The sequence below is a fragment of the Hypanus sabinus genome, chromosome 7, assembly GCF_030144855.1.
Source record: "Hypanus sabinus isolate sHypSab1 chromosome 7, sHypSab1.hap1, whole genome shotgun sequence".
NCBI classification, from domain to species: domain Eukaryota; kingdom Metazoa; phylum Chordata; class Chondrichthyes; order Myliobatiformes; family Dasyatidae; genus Hypanus; species Hypanus sabinus.
Window position 1 is genome coordinate 33068240 of NC_082712.1, and position 15898 is coordinate 33084137.

Below are 15898 nucleotides of genomic sequence, written 5' to 3' on the forward strand. Positions count from 1 at the left end.
GAAGACCTCAGGAGCAAACCCTGAGGAAAAATCCAGAGCAGGAGTCCCTGAGGCAGTACTTCATTGAGTTCAGTGCCATCTGGCAACTCCTGCAACTCTGCTGGTGCCAAGCAATGTATGACGGCCTCTGCCGTTCCTTTGGATTGTCAGCTGCATGGAGAGGGGCAGCTTTATATAACGGCAGCAGTTTGTTCTCTATATTGTACAGCTGTGGCTTGCATATCACATAGAAAGCTGAGATATCACATCCATGGTCAACCCTGACCAATGAAGGGTCTCACAGGGTTCAAAGGTAACACCTCATCACCTGTGAATGCCATCTTTACTTCTATCGGCATCGTCACTCAGAGCACTGCCAGCTTCTAAAATATGTCTGTGTATCCTTTTTTTAATCTCTGTAGTTTAGTACTATACTGAAGTACAGGCATCACCCCTTCATTGAAATGGATTACAGAGCTACTCAATAGGTAGCTGTCTCTTTTTAAATTATCTAATTGGCTTTGCCCTTCTGACAATGCTTTTACTATTTGTTTATGATTTTTAGTAATTTTGTCCACAGATGTATTGTCATACATTTTCTTTGGAAGTCTTATTTCATTTTCTTTTGTGCTGAATTATAAAAATGACTTTTTGATTAGTTCATTTTCTATGTCAGTGCCTTTAGGGACTTCTTTATTGGACGTCCTTCCTTCACTTGAGAATGCGTCTAGTTTCTAGATGAACAATCTCCTATTTAAAGGCTTGTCCTGCCTGCTTTATCTGCCAATCACTGATAAAGTTCCACTCTTAACTCTTGAAATTAACTCACCTGCAGCTAAGTGAATTCCTATTTAGGTTTCTTCAGTTTTCGCGTGACCATTCCAAACAATATTATGATCGTTTATCCCACCTCATAGCCCAGAACTCTTCTTTTTTTTACATTGTTTCTCAGTCAGTGTTTGTTTTAAATTCATAGAATTTGCATTATTTCATTTCATCCAGGCACGGTACATTCATAGACAATATCTAATTCAACTCACGTCCGCTTCCAATGTATATTTAGTTTGTAGAGGGTAGCATTTGTGTGATGAGTTCCAGTGGTCCACGAGCAGTTGAAGCCATCTGAAATTGTCCCTGTGAAGTAGCATTGCAGATCATGAGGTCCATCTGACATGAGAAAGAAATGACAGGTATTTATGTAGCAACCGTTTTGGATTGTCTGTGACATGCCAAAGCTCTTTGTAGACTTTGAAATGCTTCTGAGAAGTCAAAATTGTCAGAATATAGGAAACTGTTATTGTGTGAGAATGGTTGTATTCATTATGCCAATACAGTGGATCCCAGTTAACTGGGACACATCAGGACCAGAACATTTTGGCCCATTTAAGTGGCTGTCCCAATTAGCTGAAGTTTCATGGAAATAGTTAAAAAGGTACAAAAAAGACAAACTACCATTTAACTGAGTAATGAATTATGTATTTAAATAAAATACATGTAACTCCCTGGGTTGCCTCAGGCTCGCTCAGCTCGTTCTTGTCTAGGGGGAGCAGCCTTCGGCCCCACCAAACTGGGTAATCAGCTGGTGTGGATGCTGTGTGATGTCCCCGCCTCGCCCAAAACCAGACAGTACACCATATGCGATTAAATGAGTACAATTTATATTTTACTATAACTAAGTGATTAATAACGATACAGTATATATGAAGAGAAAATTAAAGAAAAGGCGCCAAACTTATCAAAGTCCAAACCACTTCGTGCACAACCGTTGGAGCTCAATTACTGAAGTCTTCTGGCCACCATTCGATCCCCTCCGAACTCCTCGACTCTCCAAACAGCTCAGGACCCTCCGAGTGGTCAACCAAGCACATCTAGCTTCATCCCCCCCCCCACCCTCCTCGGAGAATCTCCCGGCCTCGGACCCCCCTTTGGGGTCCGATCCTCACCCAGCTTAGAGCATTGCGTCCTCTCTCTCGACCCCCTCGCGCCGATCTGCCCAAAAGCCCGTCAACAAACGCTTACAGACTCAGAAGAAAGAACATTAATCCCTATTTGGTTTACAAAGGAATACCATTCTCGTTATCAGTAAATTAGCATTCCTGCTAGTTAACAAAAGGAAACCCTTTCCCAACAGTAACAAAGAAAAAAAAGAAACCCCCTTTACATACAGAACAAATTAGAACACTACTAATACTACTACTACAATACAGTGTATTGTTAATTGAACCATCAATTAATTGAGGCAGCCGCTATGTTTAAAAAACAAAAATTAATCAAGAAAACATCTGGAATTCTGTTTGGGAAATAAGCAGAAAGACAATTTTAAACCGTTTTGCTCACTGTGGTTTCAAGCATTCAGGCTTGGGCGTGTCAGAAATGGCCAGGGGTGAAAATGAACCAATTTTACTACTTCAATTTTGGAACTACAAGGAATTTGAAGGTAACAACAATCATCTTTAAAGTTCCAAAAAAAATGAAGATTTGGAAGATCCAATTATCAAAAGCATCATTTGAAGATTCTTCTATTCTAATTATGGCTTGAACTCATCTTCACTGCCTATACCTGACCTCCCTGTAAAGAAATCTTCCTTTTTCGGCCTTCAATACATTCAATGACTCGGCCTCTATACTTATAGGAAGTAGAGAATTCAATCATAATCCTCTAAGACACTTCGGGTGCTTTAATTTAAATGTGTGATTCCTGACTTTGAAAATATTTTCCTTGATTCTGGATTGCCTCATAAAAAGGAAACATCCTTAGATTCAGGATCAGTTCCTGAGGATTAGAGAATGGCTAATGTTATCCCACTTTTTAAGAAAGAAGGGAGGGAGAAAACAGAGAACTATCGTCCTATCAGCCTAACATCAGTAGTGGGGAAGATGCTAGAGTCCATTATTAAAGATGGCATATCTAGATAGCAGTGATAGGATTGGGCCGAGCCAGCATGGATTTACCAAGGGCAAATCATGCTTGACTAATCTATTGGAGTTTTTCGAGGATGTAACCAGGAAGTTAGACAAGGGAGATCCAGTGGATGTAGTGTACCTAGATTTTCAGAAGGCATTTGATAAGGTCCCACATAGGAGATTGGTGGGTAAAATCAGAGCTCATGGCATTGGGGGGAAAATATTGACATGGGTAGAAAACTGGTTGGCAGATAGAAAGCAAAGGGTAACGGTGAATGGGTGTTTCTTGGAATGGCAGGTGGTGACTAGTGGGGTGCCACAGGGCTCGGTATTGGGACCACAGCTATTTACGATTTACATCAACGATTTAGATGAAGGCATTGAGAATAACATCAGCAAGTTTGCTGATGATACTAAGCTGGGTGGCAGTGTGACATGTGATGAGGATGTTAGGAGAATTCAGGGTGACTTGGATAGGCTGAGTGAGTGGGCAGATACTTGGCAGATGACGTTTAATGTGAATAAGTGTGAGGTTATCCACTTTGGGAGTAAGAACAGGAAGGCAGATTATTATCTGAACGGTGTAGAGTTAGGTAAGGGAGAATACAAAGAGATCCAGGAGTCCTTGTTCATCAGTCACTGAAGGTGAATGAGCAAGTGCAGCAGGCAGTGAAGAGGGCTAATGGAATGTTGGCCTTTATTACAAAGCCAATTGAGTACAAGAGCAAGGAAATCCTTTTGCATTTGTACAGGGCCCTGGTGAGACCACACCTGGAGTATTATGTACAGTTTTGGTCTCCAGGGTTAAGGAAGGACATCCTGGCTGTAGAGGAAGTGCAGCGTAGATTCACAAGGTTAATTCCTGGGATGTCCAGACTGTCTTACGCAGAGAGGTTAGAGAGACTGGGCTTGTACTCGCTGGAATTAAGGAGATTGAGAGGGGATCTGATTGCAACATGTAAGATTATTAAGGGATTGGACAAGATAGAGGCAGAAAATATGTTCCAGATGCTGGGAGAGTCCAGTACCAGAGGGCATGGTTTGAGAATAAGGGGTAGATTATTTAGGACAGAGTTAAGGAAAACTTCTTCTCCCAGAGAGTTGTGGGGGTCTGGAATGCACTGCCTTGGAAGGCAGTGGAGGCCACTTCTCTGGGTGCTTTCAAGAAGGAGCTAGATAGGTATCTTATGGCTAGGAGAATCAAGGGATATGCGGACAAGGCAGGAACCGGGTATTGATAGTAGATGATCAGCCATGATCTCAGAATGTCGGTGCAGGCTCGAAGGGCCGAATGGTCTACTTCTGCACCTATTGTCTATTGTCTATCTCCTCAGCACCTGCCCATCAACCTTGTTCACATTCTAGTGTACTGCAATATCATCTCTCACTTCACTACGTGCCCAGTGTTATCAGTTCAACCACTCAATTGTTCCTTGTAAAACAATCCCTCAGTCCAGAAATTAATACTCTCTGAACTGCATACATTGCAAACATTTCCCTCCTTAAATGAACAAATCAAAATTGTAAACAGCACAGCTGTCATGTAGCAGCAAGACCTCTCTATTCCTACATTGCATCTTTCTCTGCAATAATGACCACCGTTTCCATTGCTTTCCTAATTACTTGATTACTTCCATGTTAACTCTCTAGGTTTCACCTGCGACGACATCACACCCCTCTTTTTAAAGTGCTTCTTTAAGCAATTTCTTTCTTTCCATTTTACGTGGCAAATTGGTATTCTCAGTCATTAGGTGGCAATACTTCCAGGCAAATAATCACACTTAACAGAATTCAGTTTCACTCTCCATCCCAGATGTGAGGCACTTCCTCCTCCTTGCAATCAAAAACACAAGAGATTCTGCAGATGCAGGAGATCCAGAGTAACACACATAAAATGCAGGATGAACTCAGCAGGCCAAGCAGCATCCAGGACTGATGAAGGGTCTCAGTGGGAAATGTCAATTCTCCATTCTTTTCCACAGATGCTGCCTGACCTGCAGGGTTCCTCCAGCGTTTTGTATGTGTTACTTATTCCTTGTAAAGTTTGGTCTCAAGGTGTGGCTCCTGATGTCCTTGACTTTTCTTTTATATAATTTCTTCCAAAGCAAGTTTGTTCTACTCATCTAATCACAAACAAGAGAAAATCTGCAGATACTGGAAATCCAAGCAACACACACAAAATGCTGGAGAAACTTAACAGGCCAGGCAGCATCTATGGAAAAGAGTATAGTCGATATTTTGGCCTGAAACCCTTCTTCTCATCTAGTCCTGTTCCTGCACAATCCTTGGTTTATTTATAGACTTAATTTTTCTCTTCATATATCACCTGCTTCCTTTACACAGCATCTGATTGCTCAGTTACTTATGAATTTTGATGTTTGCCAGTTGCATATCTGCGGCATTTTCGATATCTATAACTCTGAGCCAAAAGCATTATACAGTCAACAACTCGGTGGAGTTGAGATGTCCTGTACTATCAGCATCTCCTTTCCAACGTTTTAGATTTCATTTAATTTGAAATCTCCCCCATTTAATTTAAAGTTTTAATCACAAACCCTGGTAACTTGGTTTGCCAGAACCCTGATCCCAGCACCTTCCAAGTGAATCCAGGCCCAAAAGACTGCTTCCCTCATTCTTCACTTATATACCCATATAAAAATGCTACTCTGTGGTTTCAGCAGTCCATTCAGTATTAAACTATTAGGAATAAGATTTAAATACTAGCAAAAAAATTATAGGGAGGAACTCAGCAGGTTGAGCTACATCTACCTGGGCTCGAGGTGAGGTTTGGGTGAGGAAGGAATGGCAACTTTTTGGGTCATGACCCTGCATCAGAACTTAAATACTAGCTCCATTTAGTCTTGCACAATTACAATTTCCCATAGCAACACACACAAATTGCTGGAGGAACTCTGTCAGTTAGGCAGCATCTGAAGAAATGAATAAACAGTCATAATTTTGATGCAATATGTTGCAAGAAAAACCTTACTCTAAATCATTGCATAGGCACCTGCAGTTTAGACGCAGTTTATCCAAGAAGCTGGATATCAAAACTAAAGTTCAAAATGCAGGAAATACTCTTCCATAGCACCCATGAGTGGGCAGTTGTAGTTTCAGTTAATTACCTGCTTGTTGCATATTTGGTCTTATTCATGTCTCCCCTTCACACTTCCTTTTTTCAGTTTAATAATGATCATATTGATATAGCTATTGCTTCCTGTCTAGAAAATTTCATTATTTTTATTTCAAACTTTTCTCACATTCACTTGGTCAATCTTTGGCTCATTCCTTCCCTTTCTTGCCTTCCATTTCATGAACAGAATCCCTCTAAGGTTAGCTTGCCTTTGTGACTGACAGTCTTCCCATCCGTAAAGAATCATTTCCTTCTCCCACTTCCTCTGCCTTCTTTCCATCTCTATTGATGACGCTATCTTGCATACTATTACTCCATTACATCTTCCTTCCTACAAATTTGATGAGTCTGTCAACTGCATTGGCTTTATTCCAGTGCTCCTGCTCTAACTTCCTTTCCTCCCATTCAGAGCAAGGATTCCCCTTGTCATTACTTCCACCCCAACAACCTCCACATTCAAACAATCATCCTATGCAATGTTTGACATTAACAACACAACAGCATCATTAAATACTTGTTCTCATGCCCTTAAAAGAATGGTCCTCTCCCCAATGCTTGTTGCACTCTTCCATCTCTTCAACATCCACTCTCTTCATAGCACCTTTTCACACAACCACTGGAAATGCAGCACTAATCTTTTTACTGCCTCTCCTCCTGAATTCCAAAGTCGCAGATGCAATCTCCATGTAACAAAGCTACTCCCTTCATTTTTCCAATTTCATTCATTTGATATAGAGAACAGTCTTCACTAGATTAGATAAACCTGTCACCAAGAGGATTGAGCTACCAGATACCTTTAAATTTAATTCTCCATTCCACTGTGGCCTCTCTGTTTTTAACATTCTATATTGTTCTAATGAAGTCCAGTGTAAACTTAAAGATCAACATATCATCTTCGGATTTGGTGCATTTACAATCTCCTGGACTCAACAATGACTCAACAACAATTCAGGGTAATGAGTCACTGCAGGCTTATATCACCCAGTATCAATACTGATTATTTTTTTTTCTTATTCACTTTTGGCAATGTGAGTACATTCATCTCCTCATAAACATAACCCTTTGTTATCCTGTAGCCTTTACCATGGTCTTTCAGACATCACTGTCACTTCCGTCACTCAATCTCCCCTGGTTCCCATCCTATCCCGTAGTCCTTCCATTTAATAGTTTCTTCCCTCCTTCCCTTTAGTGCAACTTATAATCTTTATATCTAACTGTCCACAGTTCTTACGAAGACTTCAACCCAAAACATTAACATTGTTTCTTTCATTTCTCTGTCCACCAAAGCTGCCTGACCTGGATTTTAAATTTTTACGACATAGATTTTTACTTAAATCAGGTGAAGGAATAACTTGCTGCCTGTGGTTTCCCATCAAAGGCATTAATTTTTGGAAGACTGTGGTTGTCCAGCAACAATTTTTATTAGTGTCATAGAGTCATATAGCACACGCTGTATGACTCTAGTTTAGTCTGCTTACAGGCAGATACAAAGCAAAGATCCCGAATAGTCTGACAATTGTTGAGTACATATAGAAAGGTGAGAAAAGACGTGGCACCACATTTAAGGGCTGCTTCCATTATACTGTTATAAAACCCTCCAATGGACTTCCTATATGTTGAAGAAGAACTCTTAACCTGACAACCTACCTCATCATGGCCCTTGCACCTTATTGTCCACCTGCACAGCACTTCCTCTATAACTGTAACACAAAACAATATTCTGCAATACATGCAAAATTCTGGAGGCACTCCACAAGTCAGGCTGCATCTATGAAGGGGAATAAACAGCTGGCATCTCAGACTGTGCTTCCTCGTCAGGACTGGAAAAGAAGGGGGGCAGAAGCCAGAATGAGAAGGTGGGGGGGAGTGAAGAAGTAAGGAGTGAGGGAAATAAATTACCTTTGGTTAGAGAAATCAAAGTTCATGCCATCAGGTTGGAGGCTAGCCGGGTGAGGTTGCTCCTCCAACCTCAGTTTGGTCTCATCATGTCGGAATGGAAATGGGAAGTGAAAGTGAAATGGATAGCCACTGACACACTGTGACACACATCCAGCAACGTGATGTAGGAACGTGATCTCCTGCCATTTGTGACACACATAACAAAGGAAACTCCAGTCCGCATTGGGACTCATCAATTATAGAAGAGGCCACACCAGAGCCAGTAGATGATCCCAACAGACTTACAGACGAAGTGCCACCTCACCTGGAAGGACTGTCTGGGGCCCTGAATGATAAGTTGTAGGAGCAGGTTTAGCATTTGTCATACTTGTAAGCAGGGAAATTAGTGGGCAGGGATGAGTAGACAATGGGGTCATGTAGAGTGATCCCTGCACAGAGAGTAGAAGGGGGCTGGGAGATTTGCTTAGTGATAGAATCCCATTGGAGATGGTGATAGTTACAGATAATGATGCGCTGGATATGGTGGACCATGGGGCAATAGGTAAGGACAAGGGGAACCCTATTTTTATAACAGCAGGATGATGGGGCGAGTGCAGATGTGCAAAAGATGAAGGAAATGCTGCTTTGATGCACTCGTGGTTTAAAATTATCTGTATGGATGGCTTGCAAAACTAAGTTTTACACTGTTTCTCAGTACATGTGATAATATTTCAATTCTCAGTACTGATTTCATCTACCAACAGTATGTCTGTTGTCCTGTCTGCCATAGCATTAAAATGATTGTCCAGATATTTAAATGTTCTGGGAGTTCCCCTGTTTCCTATACTGATTCAGGCCCTGCATTCTAGCTTCTACCCACAGAAGGGTTTAAAGATTTTCACATTTCCTCTAAATACTTTATCCATTACTCAAAACCTTTGCCCCGCTAAGTGAAGAGATCTCAGGTTGTTTATGTTCACTATGCTGATAGATGCTGCCTGGCCTGATGTGTTCCACCAGCATTTTGTGTGTGTTGTTGTTTGAATTTCCAGCATCTGCAGATTTCCTTGTGTTTACTAACAGTGGAGGTTCACTATTGGAAGCACACTGACACAAGTATTACACTATTCTGTCACTCGTCAACAAATCTTAATTAAAGGAAATAAATTATGTTCAGAGCAAACAAGAGAGAATCTGCAGATGCAAGAAATCCAAGCAACACACACAAAATGCAGGAGGAACCCAACAGACCAGGCAGCACCTATAGAAAAAAGTACAGTTGACATTCTGGTTCCTGTCTAAATTCACAGCATGATTAATATGGTATAATTCATAAATTTAAGAAAATCATTAGATTGTAAAGGGCTTGGAATGTCGGTCCAGCACTTTGTGTGTGTTGCTATGTTCAGTGCAAGTTGGTAAAGTCTTTAGAATAAGAAATAAACAAGTTGACTAAATTTTTTGCAGCCCAATTTGTAGCATTTCCAGAGCAATGTAATTAGATAGATACTATGAAGCTACTAAAAGTATTCAAACCAGGAGTAGCAGAATTCCAGATCTTTGCATATATCTTGCCTTTCGCCTTTGGAACATCTAATTGTAAATAAGATGCAACAGAGCAGTGAAATATTTTTCTAACATTGATTTAAAGATTATACAGCATCCTTTCTGTGAAGCCATTAATCTGTTAGAATTAGATCTGCACCAGCTGCAGCTAAAGCAACAATTGAGTACAACAGTGGAAGAAGACAGCCATCACCAGTGAGACCTGGATATCAGCTCTACAGTATTCCATCTCAATTGTCTAACATATTCCACGTCGATGAGATGCCACATGCATAGCAGTTGCAGCTGTGCAAAAATATAATGTAAATTGACTAAAGATAGTTATGTATAGTCAAAGTCAGAAAGTAACTAATGACTAAATGAGTAATGACCAAGGATTAAATTGTGAACTCCCTCTCAAAACTAAACTCACAGTGAATTTTGCAAATTGTGCTGTCAAATTAGAAACTATTAAAGCAGCCTATTTAAAACATTACAGCATGACAATGAATATTAATTACAAATCATTAGGAAGTATATCTTCTCTTTACTAATACTTGTCACAGTTGAATGCAAATATTTTGAGAATCTGTAGAGTGTATGAACGTTATTTCTTGGTCCATGTATAATTGACCTTTCATTTATTTTTACTTTTACCTTCTGTAGTTCCATTGTCAAATGGCAATCCTCTCACCCTTCTTGTGGCATTAAAAATATCTGCATTTATTGAATATAAGCTAAGCAAAGCTTACAACATTATTTCATAAAATTCATAAGACAGCAAAAGAGCTGGCTCCTTGAAAAATAACTGATTAATAAAATCCAAAGGCATTATCATTAGTTAAAGATTCGTTGTCTGGATGATAAAACAGAGACAACTGAAAAACCACATAGTGCTGCACTCAGGAAGTATAATGTGTGTGTGTAAAAACTGCAAATGCTACTTTCATTCCTTGAAACCTTCTTGAACTGAAGAAGCAGTGGATTAACATAACAAATAGTATTTTGTCTGATTTCACAGTTAACATGCTTAATATGATATAATTCACAAATCTAAGAAAATTATTATACTGTAAATGTCAATCCAGTGTTACAAACACTTTTCTGGTGTACATAACAGCCTGTTGTAGCTGGTCATCAACATGAAAAACTCAGTTCATTCAGTGTGATGCATTTTAATCAAAAGTTTAATACATGTAATGAAAATTCACTTAACCTTTTACACCAAGATGAACTATTGAAAAAAAATTTGCAAATGCATCAAATTTTGCTATCTAAAATCATTTGTAAGTAAATTGATAGTAAGAATGAATGCTAACTGTTTATTCAAAGTCTCCCATAGCCACCTTCATTTTTACAGATCTGGGTTCACCCACCCAGACCTGAATACCCCGTATTACCCAGCATTATGAAGGACCCCACACACCCCTCATACAAACTCTTCTCCCTCCTGCCATCTGGGAAAAGGCACCAAAGCATTCGGGCTCTCATGGCCGGACTATGTAAGTTTCTTCCACCCAGGCCATCAGACTCCTCAATACCCAGAGCCTGGACTGACACCAACTTACTGCCCTCTACTGTGCCTATTGTCTTGTTTATTATTTATTGTAATGCCTGCACTGTTTTGTGCACTTTATGCAGTCCTGGGTAGGTCTGTAGTCCAGTGTAGTTTTTTTGTGTTGTTTTACGTAGTTCAGTGTAGTTTTTGTACTGTTTCATATAACAGCATGGTCCTGAAAAAACACCATCTCATTTTTACTGTGTACTGTACCAGCAATTATGGCTGAAATAGCAATAAAAAGTGACTTGACTTGACTTGATAAATGTACTCTATTCTTTGTCCATAAGGTAAGCCTGATTCATCAGCAAGTTAATCAAATATATACAAAATGAAAGCAAAATATATTGTTGACTTTCTAAAATATTATTATATGCAGTCTTATTGGTGTATCTATTTTTTTTAATCAATAGTTTTTCTGAGAGTGTACGGGAGTTACTGTCAGACCAGCCATGTTAAATGATCTGGGAAAAACAGAAAAAGTCTGAAATATTCAATAAGGCAGGCAACATCTGTAGAGAGAATTATCTGCTTGCATGCTGTATCACTCTAACTATATAACTCTTGCAATTCTGTTGAAGGCTTTCTCAGTCCTGCTGGATGGTGATATAAAAAAGTACAGGAACATCAATTTATTTCCAAGTCATAACGGTTTGTGAATTACTGTTCTAATTCACCTTCTGCCCTTGTTGTTTTTCTGGGTGTGAGTATTCTGAGATTGTTGATTCAGGACGTGTACAGCAGACCCAATCATTGTAACTGTAGTTGAAGATATTTATTCACATGGGATATGGACATTATTAACAAATCAAACATTGGTGAACTATGCAGTGGCCATCTTGCTGTCGTTAAGGAATTTTATTTTGGAACCACCACTGAGAATGTTGTTAGCTTTGTATTTTCTGAATTTTGATACAATGATGTGCAGTGAGAGGAAAACCCCAATCAGTATACAGTGCAGAATCTATGGAGGGGAATAAACAGTCATCGTTTCAGATTGAGACCATTTGTCAGGACTGGAAAGGAAGGGGGAAGAAGCCAGTAAGGTGCTGGCCTCTGGCTTTCCCCCCTCCTTTCCAGTCTTGATGAAGGGTATTGGCCTAAACTGTTGACCGTTTATTGCCCTCCACAGATGCTGCCTGGCTTACTGAGTTCCTCCAGCATTTTGTGTGTTCCTCTGGATTTCCAGCATCTGCAGATCTCTTATGCTCAAGATGCCATGAGACTTGCAGGGAACCTATAGATGATGTTGCCCTTGTTTCTTTCTCCCAGGTTTGTGAGGAACCATTTAAAGCACTGACATGTAAATTGTAGACACGATTGCCTTTGTGTGTTTATCAGGAGGGAAATGATGTTTGAGGTGGCATATAAACAGCCAATGAGCATGTCGTAGGGGTAGACATTGTTAGTGTAATTTCAATTGCAGCCAACTTGATGTTGAAGTAGGAGGACTGCAGGGTGGTTGGAAGGAAAGAAATGGATTTGTTTTGCTGTTGTTGTTGCTTGTTAAATTCTATTTTATTGTATTCTGTATTGTTCTGTCTGGCACTTGTGGGCATGCTATGTTGGTGCCAGGATGTGTGGCAGCATTTGCGGGCTGTCCCCAGCACATCCTTACATAGTGTTGGTTGTTAACACAAATGAACTTTGTGGCAAGAAGGCTGCGGGACAGAACGCTAGCCATTGTTCGACTCCATTTTGCTCCATTGTGTGCTGATTAAAGCAACGAGACAGATGGAAGCATCAAGGCAAGTGCGGAAGGTGAGCACCAGCTGCTCTGCTACGGAGAGGGGAATGTTTGCTGCTGGGCCCAGAGAGTATTCCCCAGGTTTTCTGCATTTTGGATGTGGACTTGACCGTGGACTTTTTTCAGTCTTATAATTTTATATATTCTGTGTTATTCACCTGATCGTTCTTGTTCTTTCATGTGGGGAGGGGGATTTAGGGGTTGGTGTGCCTACTCTATTTTGTCTGTTTTTTTTTGTGTGGAAGGAGGAAATTAGAGATTTCATTATTTTTTGTGGAGAGGAGTGATTTTTTGGGGTTGATAAGTATGCTGCATTTCTTTTCTTTCTTGCCTTCATGGCTACCTGGACCAGAAGAATTTCAAGTTGTATACCTAATAAAGGAACTTCTGAACCTTTGGCGCATTTCACTGTATATTTCAAAGTCCATGTGGTAAATAAATCTGAATCGGATTAAAAGGAGAGTACACCTTCATACTCCTCACTATATTTCACTGAGACAGTCAGCTCCCCATGGGATATCCTGCCTCTGATCACCTCTTGAAGTTACTGCAGCTGGTTCAGTTGTATTTCTAGTCAGTGAAGTTTCCTCCACCTCTTTTAGGCCAATCCCCCAACAAAATCCTGGTACTGTTACTTCAAGACTTTTGTCACTAGGAAAATACTACTAGATCTAAAGAAAGATGACTAAACTCTCTCCATTTGAAGGAACTCATCTGACATAAGGGCAGTGTGAATGTTTCCCACCCTGAATAGAATATTGAGTGGACACCAACCAGTTCATCATCTAACCGGAACTGGAAACGGTTTTATTGTTATTGACCCACCCTACTTCTGACCCAGTGACAAGGAAAAAATTGATTAAATGAAGCAGGTAAAGATAAGTGGCCCATGGACACTTCCCTGAAAAAATCTCCAATGATGGCTTAGGACTCAATTGTGATACTGTTGTACAGCAAGTGTTTTCTTTGTGCGATATAGGCAGACAATAATCTGAAACATTCATTGAATTTCTTCTTCAACAGATGCTGCCCAACCCTGTGAGTATTTCCAAAATTTTAGGTTTAATTCCTTCTCTGCTTGATGACTTCAGCCAAGAGAGGTAACTATCAGATCTCAACTGAGATCAGTTTCACTGGGGCTCTTTGATGTCCCAATTAGCAAATGCACTGTTTTTGCTCACATCATGGAATTCAACTCCCTGTCTATTTGGACCAAGACTAGATTGAAATCTGGAGTGGTTCTGGAGGAATGCAAACAAATGTTTGTTGACAAACTTATTAATTAGTTACCACTGCTTGTCATGAAAGCTACAAGAACAGGTCAGTAACACAGGCAATAGATAGGCTGAGGACAACCTTTTTTAACGAATGGGTTATCCTGGAGCATGTTACAAAATTTTTAGTTGGAATGCAGCGCCACAACAGAACTGAAACAAATTTGTAAGCATCAAACATTTTCATAAAAGCACAAAATAGCAATGTTGTTCCAACGAAAGTTGATACGGTTTAACCTTAGAGCAGAGAAGGTGGTGTTTGGAATCACTAAAGATGCTGATGCGGGAAGTATTGTATAAACATTTCCACTGAATGGAACCTTACAGAGCACACCAAGAATGGGCATTTAGAATCGGCAAAGGATTTGTCTATTGCGCTAAAAATTGTCGTGATCTCAGCGGCATGTATGCGTGTGGGACGGGGGAAGTAGACGCATCTATAACTTTCTGAAATCGGGTAGACCCATACGAGAAAGGGAAAATAGATACAGCGCTCTAGGGCGAGAAGCAAATGGGACGATTTGTCTTTGTCACTGGCGCGACGGAAAAACATGATCGAAAATTAGAAAATGCTATAAATGTGTGCTGGGTGAGAGAATGAGTTCGTCTGTCGGGTTGGCGTGCTCCTACCCAATAACTTCAGAACCACCCCGGCCCAATCGTCAGATCGGGGTCGGTTACGCTGATTTTTTTTTAAAAATCATCTTTCACCCTTTATTTCGAACAAGTAAATTTAAATAAAATGGAGCGCAGTGAATCCAGGGGTGATTCGTTGTTGACAGCCAGCAGCGCACGTTAGCCCTCCACTACTCCCGCGTGTTCCCCAGAAGGATTCGCGTAAGCACTTTTAAGAATTCAGCAAACAACGCGAGCTACAGGTTCAGCATTACAGTACCTTCAGCAGACCCAGTCGGACAAAAAGAGACTTCAAACATGCATCCGAAAAGCCACGCGTAAGTGTGCACAGAAGATGTGGCGCATGTTCAAACGCTGCGGACAAGTGCCGCCGCGCTGTACGCTGGTCTCCGGAGGAAAGAAAGATCATGCACAGAACTTACCTTCAGATCCGGGCACCGACCCGTGTTCACAATTTCTCATGCTTTGGGAATATCCTAAAAGAGAATAAAACGAGAACGGGGGTAATTGCGCTGTGAGGGGACCGGTTCGTCGCCGAAAGCTCAGCGGGAAGGGCGACTTCGGCGGGTTAAAGTCTCACCTGTAATGAGAAGAGAGGCGAGGAGAACCAGCGGGACAACTCGGTCCATCCTGCCCCGTGAGTTTTCCCACAGAGGGGCGGGCGGCTTTAAAACGGTTACCCCTCAGCTATTCAGCGGGAATCAGACAGCCGCCAATGCCCGAACACTTTGAAGAACAGGTCCACCTAGCTGAAGCGCTCAGGGTCGAGACCGCCTGGTGGAAAACAGCCGCCGCTCTTCACTTGTCTTTGCTCTGGCGGCCCGGGAGGCGGGATCTGCATGTACGCCCCCAAACTCATTCTCTTTTTACACATGATTCACTCCGCCGGCTCTCCCCTCCTCCTGAGCACCCAGTCCTTTCGAGTATTCTGCCATGGGGTTATTCCACCGCTCGTTCACGAATCCGTCAGAAATTGTAATCCTGCGAAAAGTTTCAGGTACGAGACCCGAAACGTCTCGGCTCGACCCGCTGAATTCCTCCGGCAGATTGTTGCTTCTGAAATATATTGTGAGCTTATCTACTTTTTTTTTAATTCTTACTTATCAGATACTATCTGCCCGGCTGAGTGGTTCAAACAACTTCTCTTTCTTATTTCAGATCCACAGCAACCTGCGAATATATATATACCTCCCACTGAAGCCTCATTACATCCTTGCCCTTGCTCATCATTCCAGGTATTGAAT

The 15898-nt window shown here is 41.0% G+C and overlaps 2 protein-coding genes across 15 annotated transcripts in view; one reads left to right on the plus strand and one right to left on the minus strand.

Annotated features, from left to right (window-relative positions):
* Nucleotides 1-15898, minus strand: part of LOC132396663 (interleukin-6 receptor subunit beta) — a 188553-nt gene that overhangs the window by 59267 nt on the left and 113388 nt on the right. For 6 of the 9 annotated variants that reach the window (XM_059974415.1, XM_059974418.1, XM_059974414.1 and 3 more), the window contains one exon: nt 1020-1146. Coding sequence is in view for 3 of the 9 variants with exons in the window: in XM_059974411.1 (XP_059830394.1) it covers nt 1020-1146; nt 15077-15130; nt 15235-15283 (230 nt within the window). In the remaining 6 variants the exon portion in view is untranslated. Of the gene's footprint in view, nt 1-1019; nt 1147-14913; nt 15051-15076; nt 15131-15234; nt 15374-15898 lie in introns of those variants that run through there. The other 3 variants (XM_059974411.1, XM_059974412.1, XM_059974413.1) reach the window with 3 other exon arrangements.
* LOC132396664 (uncharacterized) overlaps nt 15134-15898 on the plus strand; it is a 68710-nt gene continuing 67945 nt past the window's right edge. For 2 of the 6 annotated variants that reach the window (XM_059974420.1, XM_059974423.1), the window contains exons 1-2: nt 15494-15722; nt 15813-15889. In XM_059974420.1, the coding sequence (XP_059830403.1) occupies nt 15494-15722; nt 15813-15889 (306 nt within the window). Of the gene's footprint in view, nt 15292-15493; nt 15723-15812; nt 15890-15898 lie in introns of those variants that run through there. The other 4 variants (XM_059974422.1, XM_059974421.1, XR_009513067.1 and 1 more) reach the window with 4 other exon arrangements.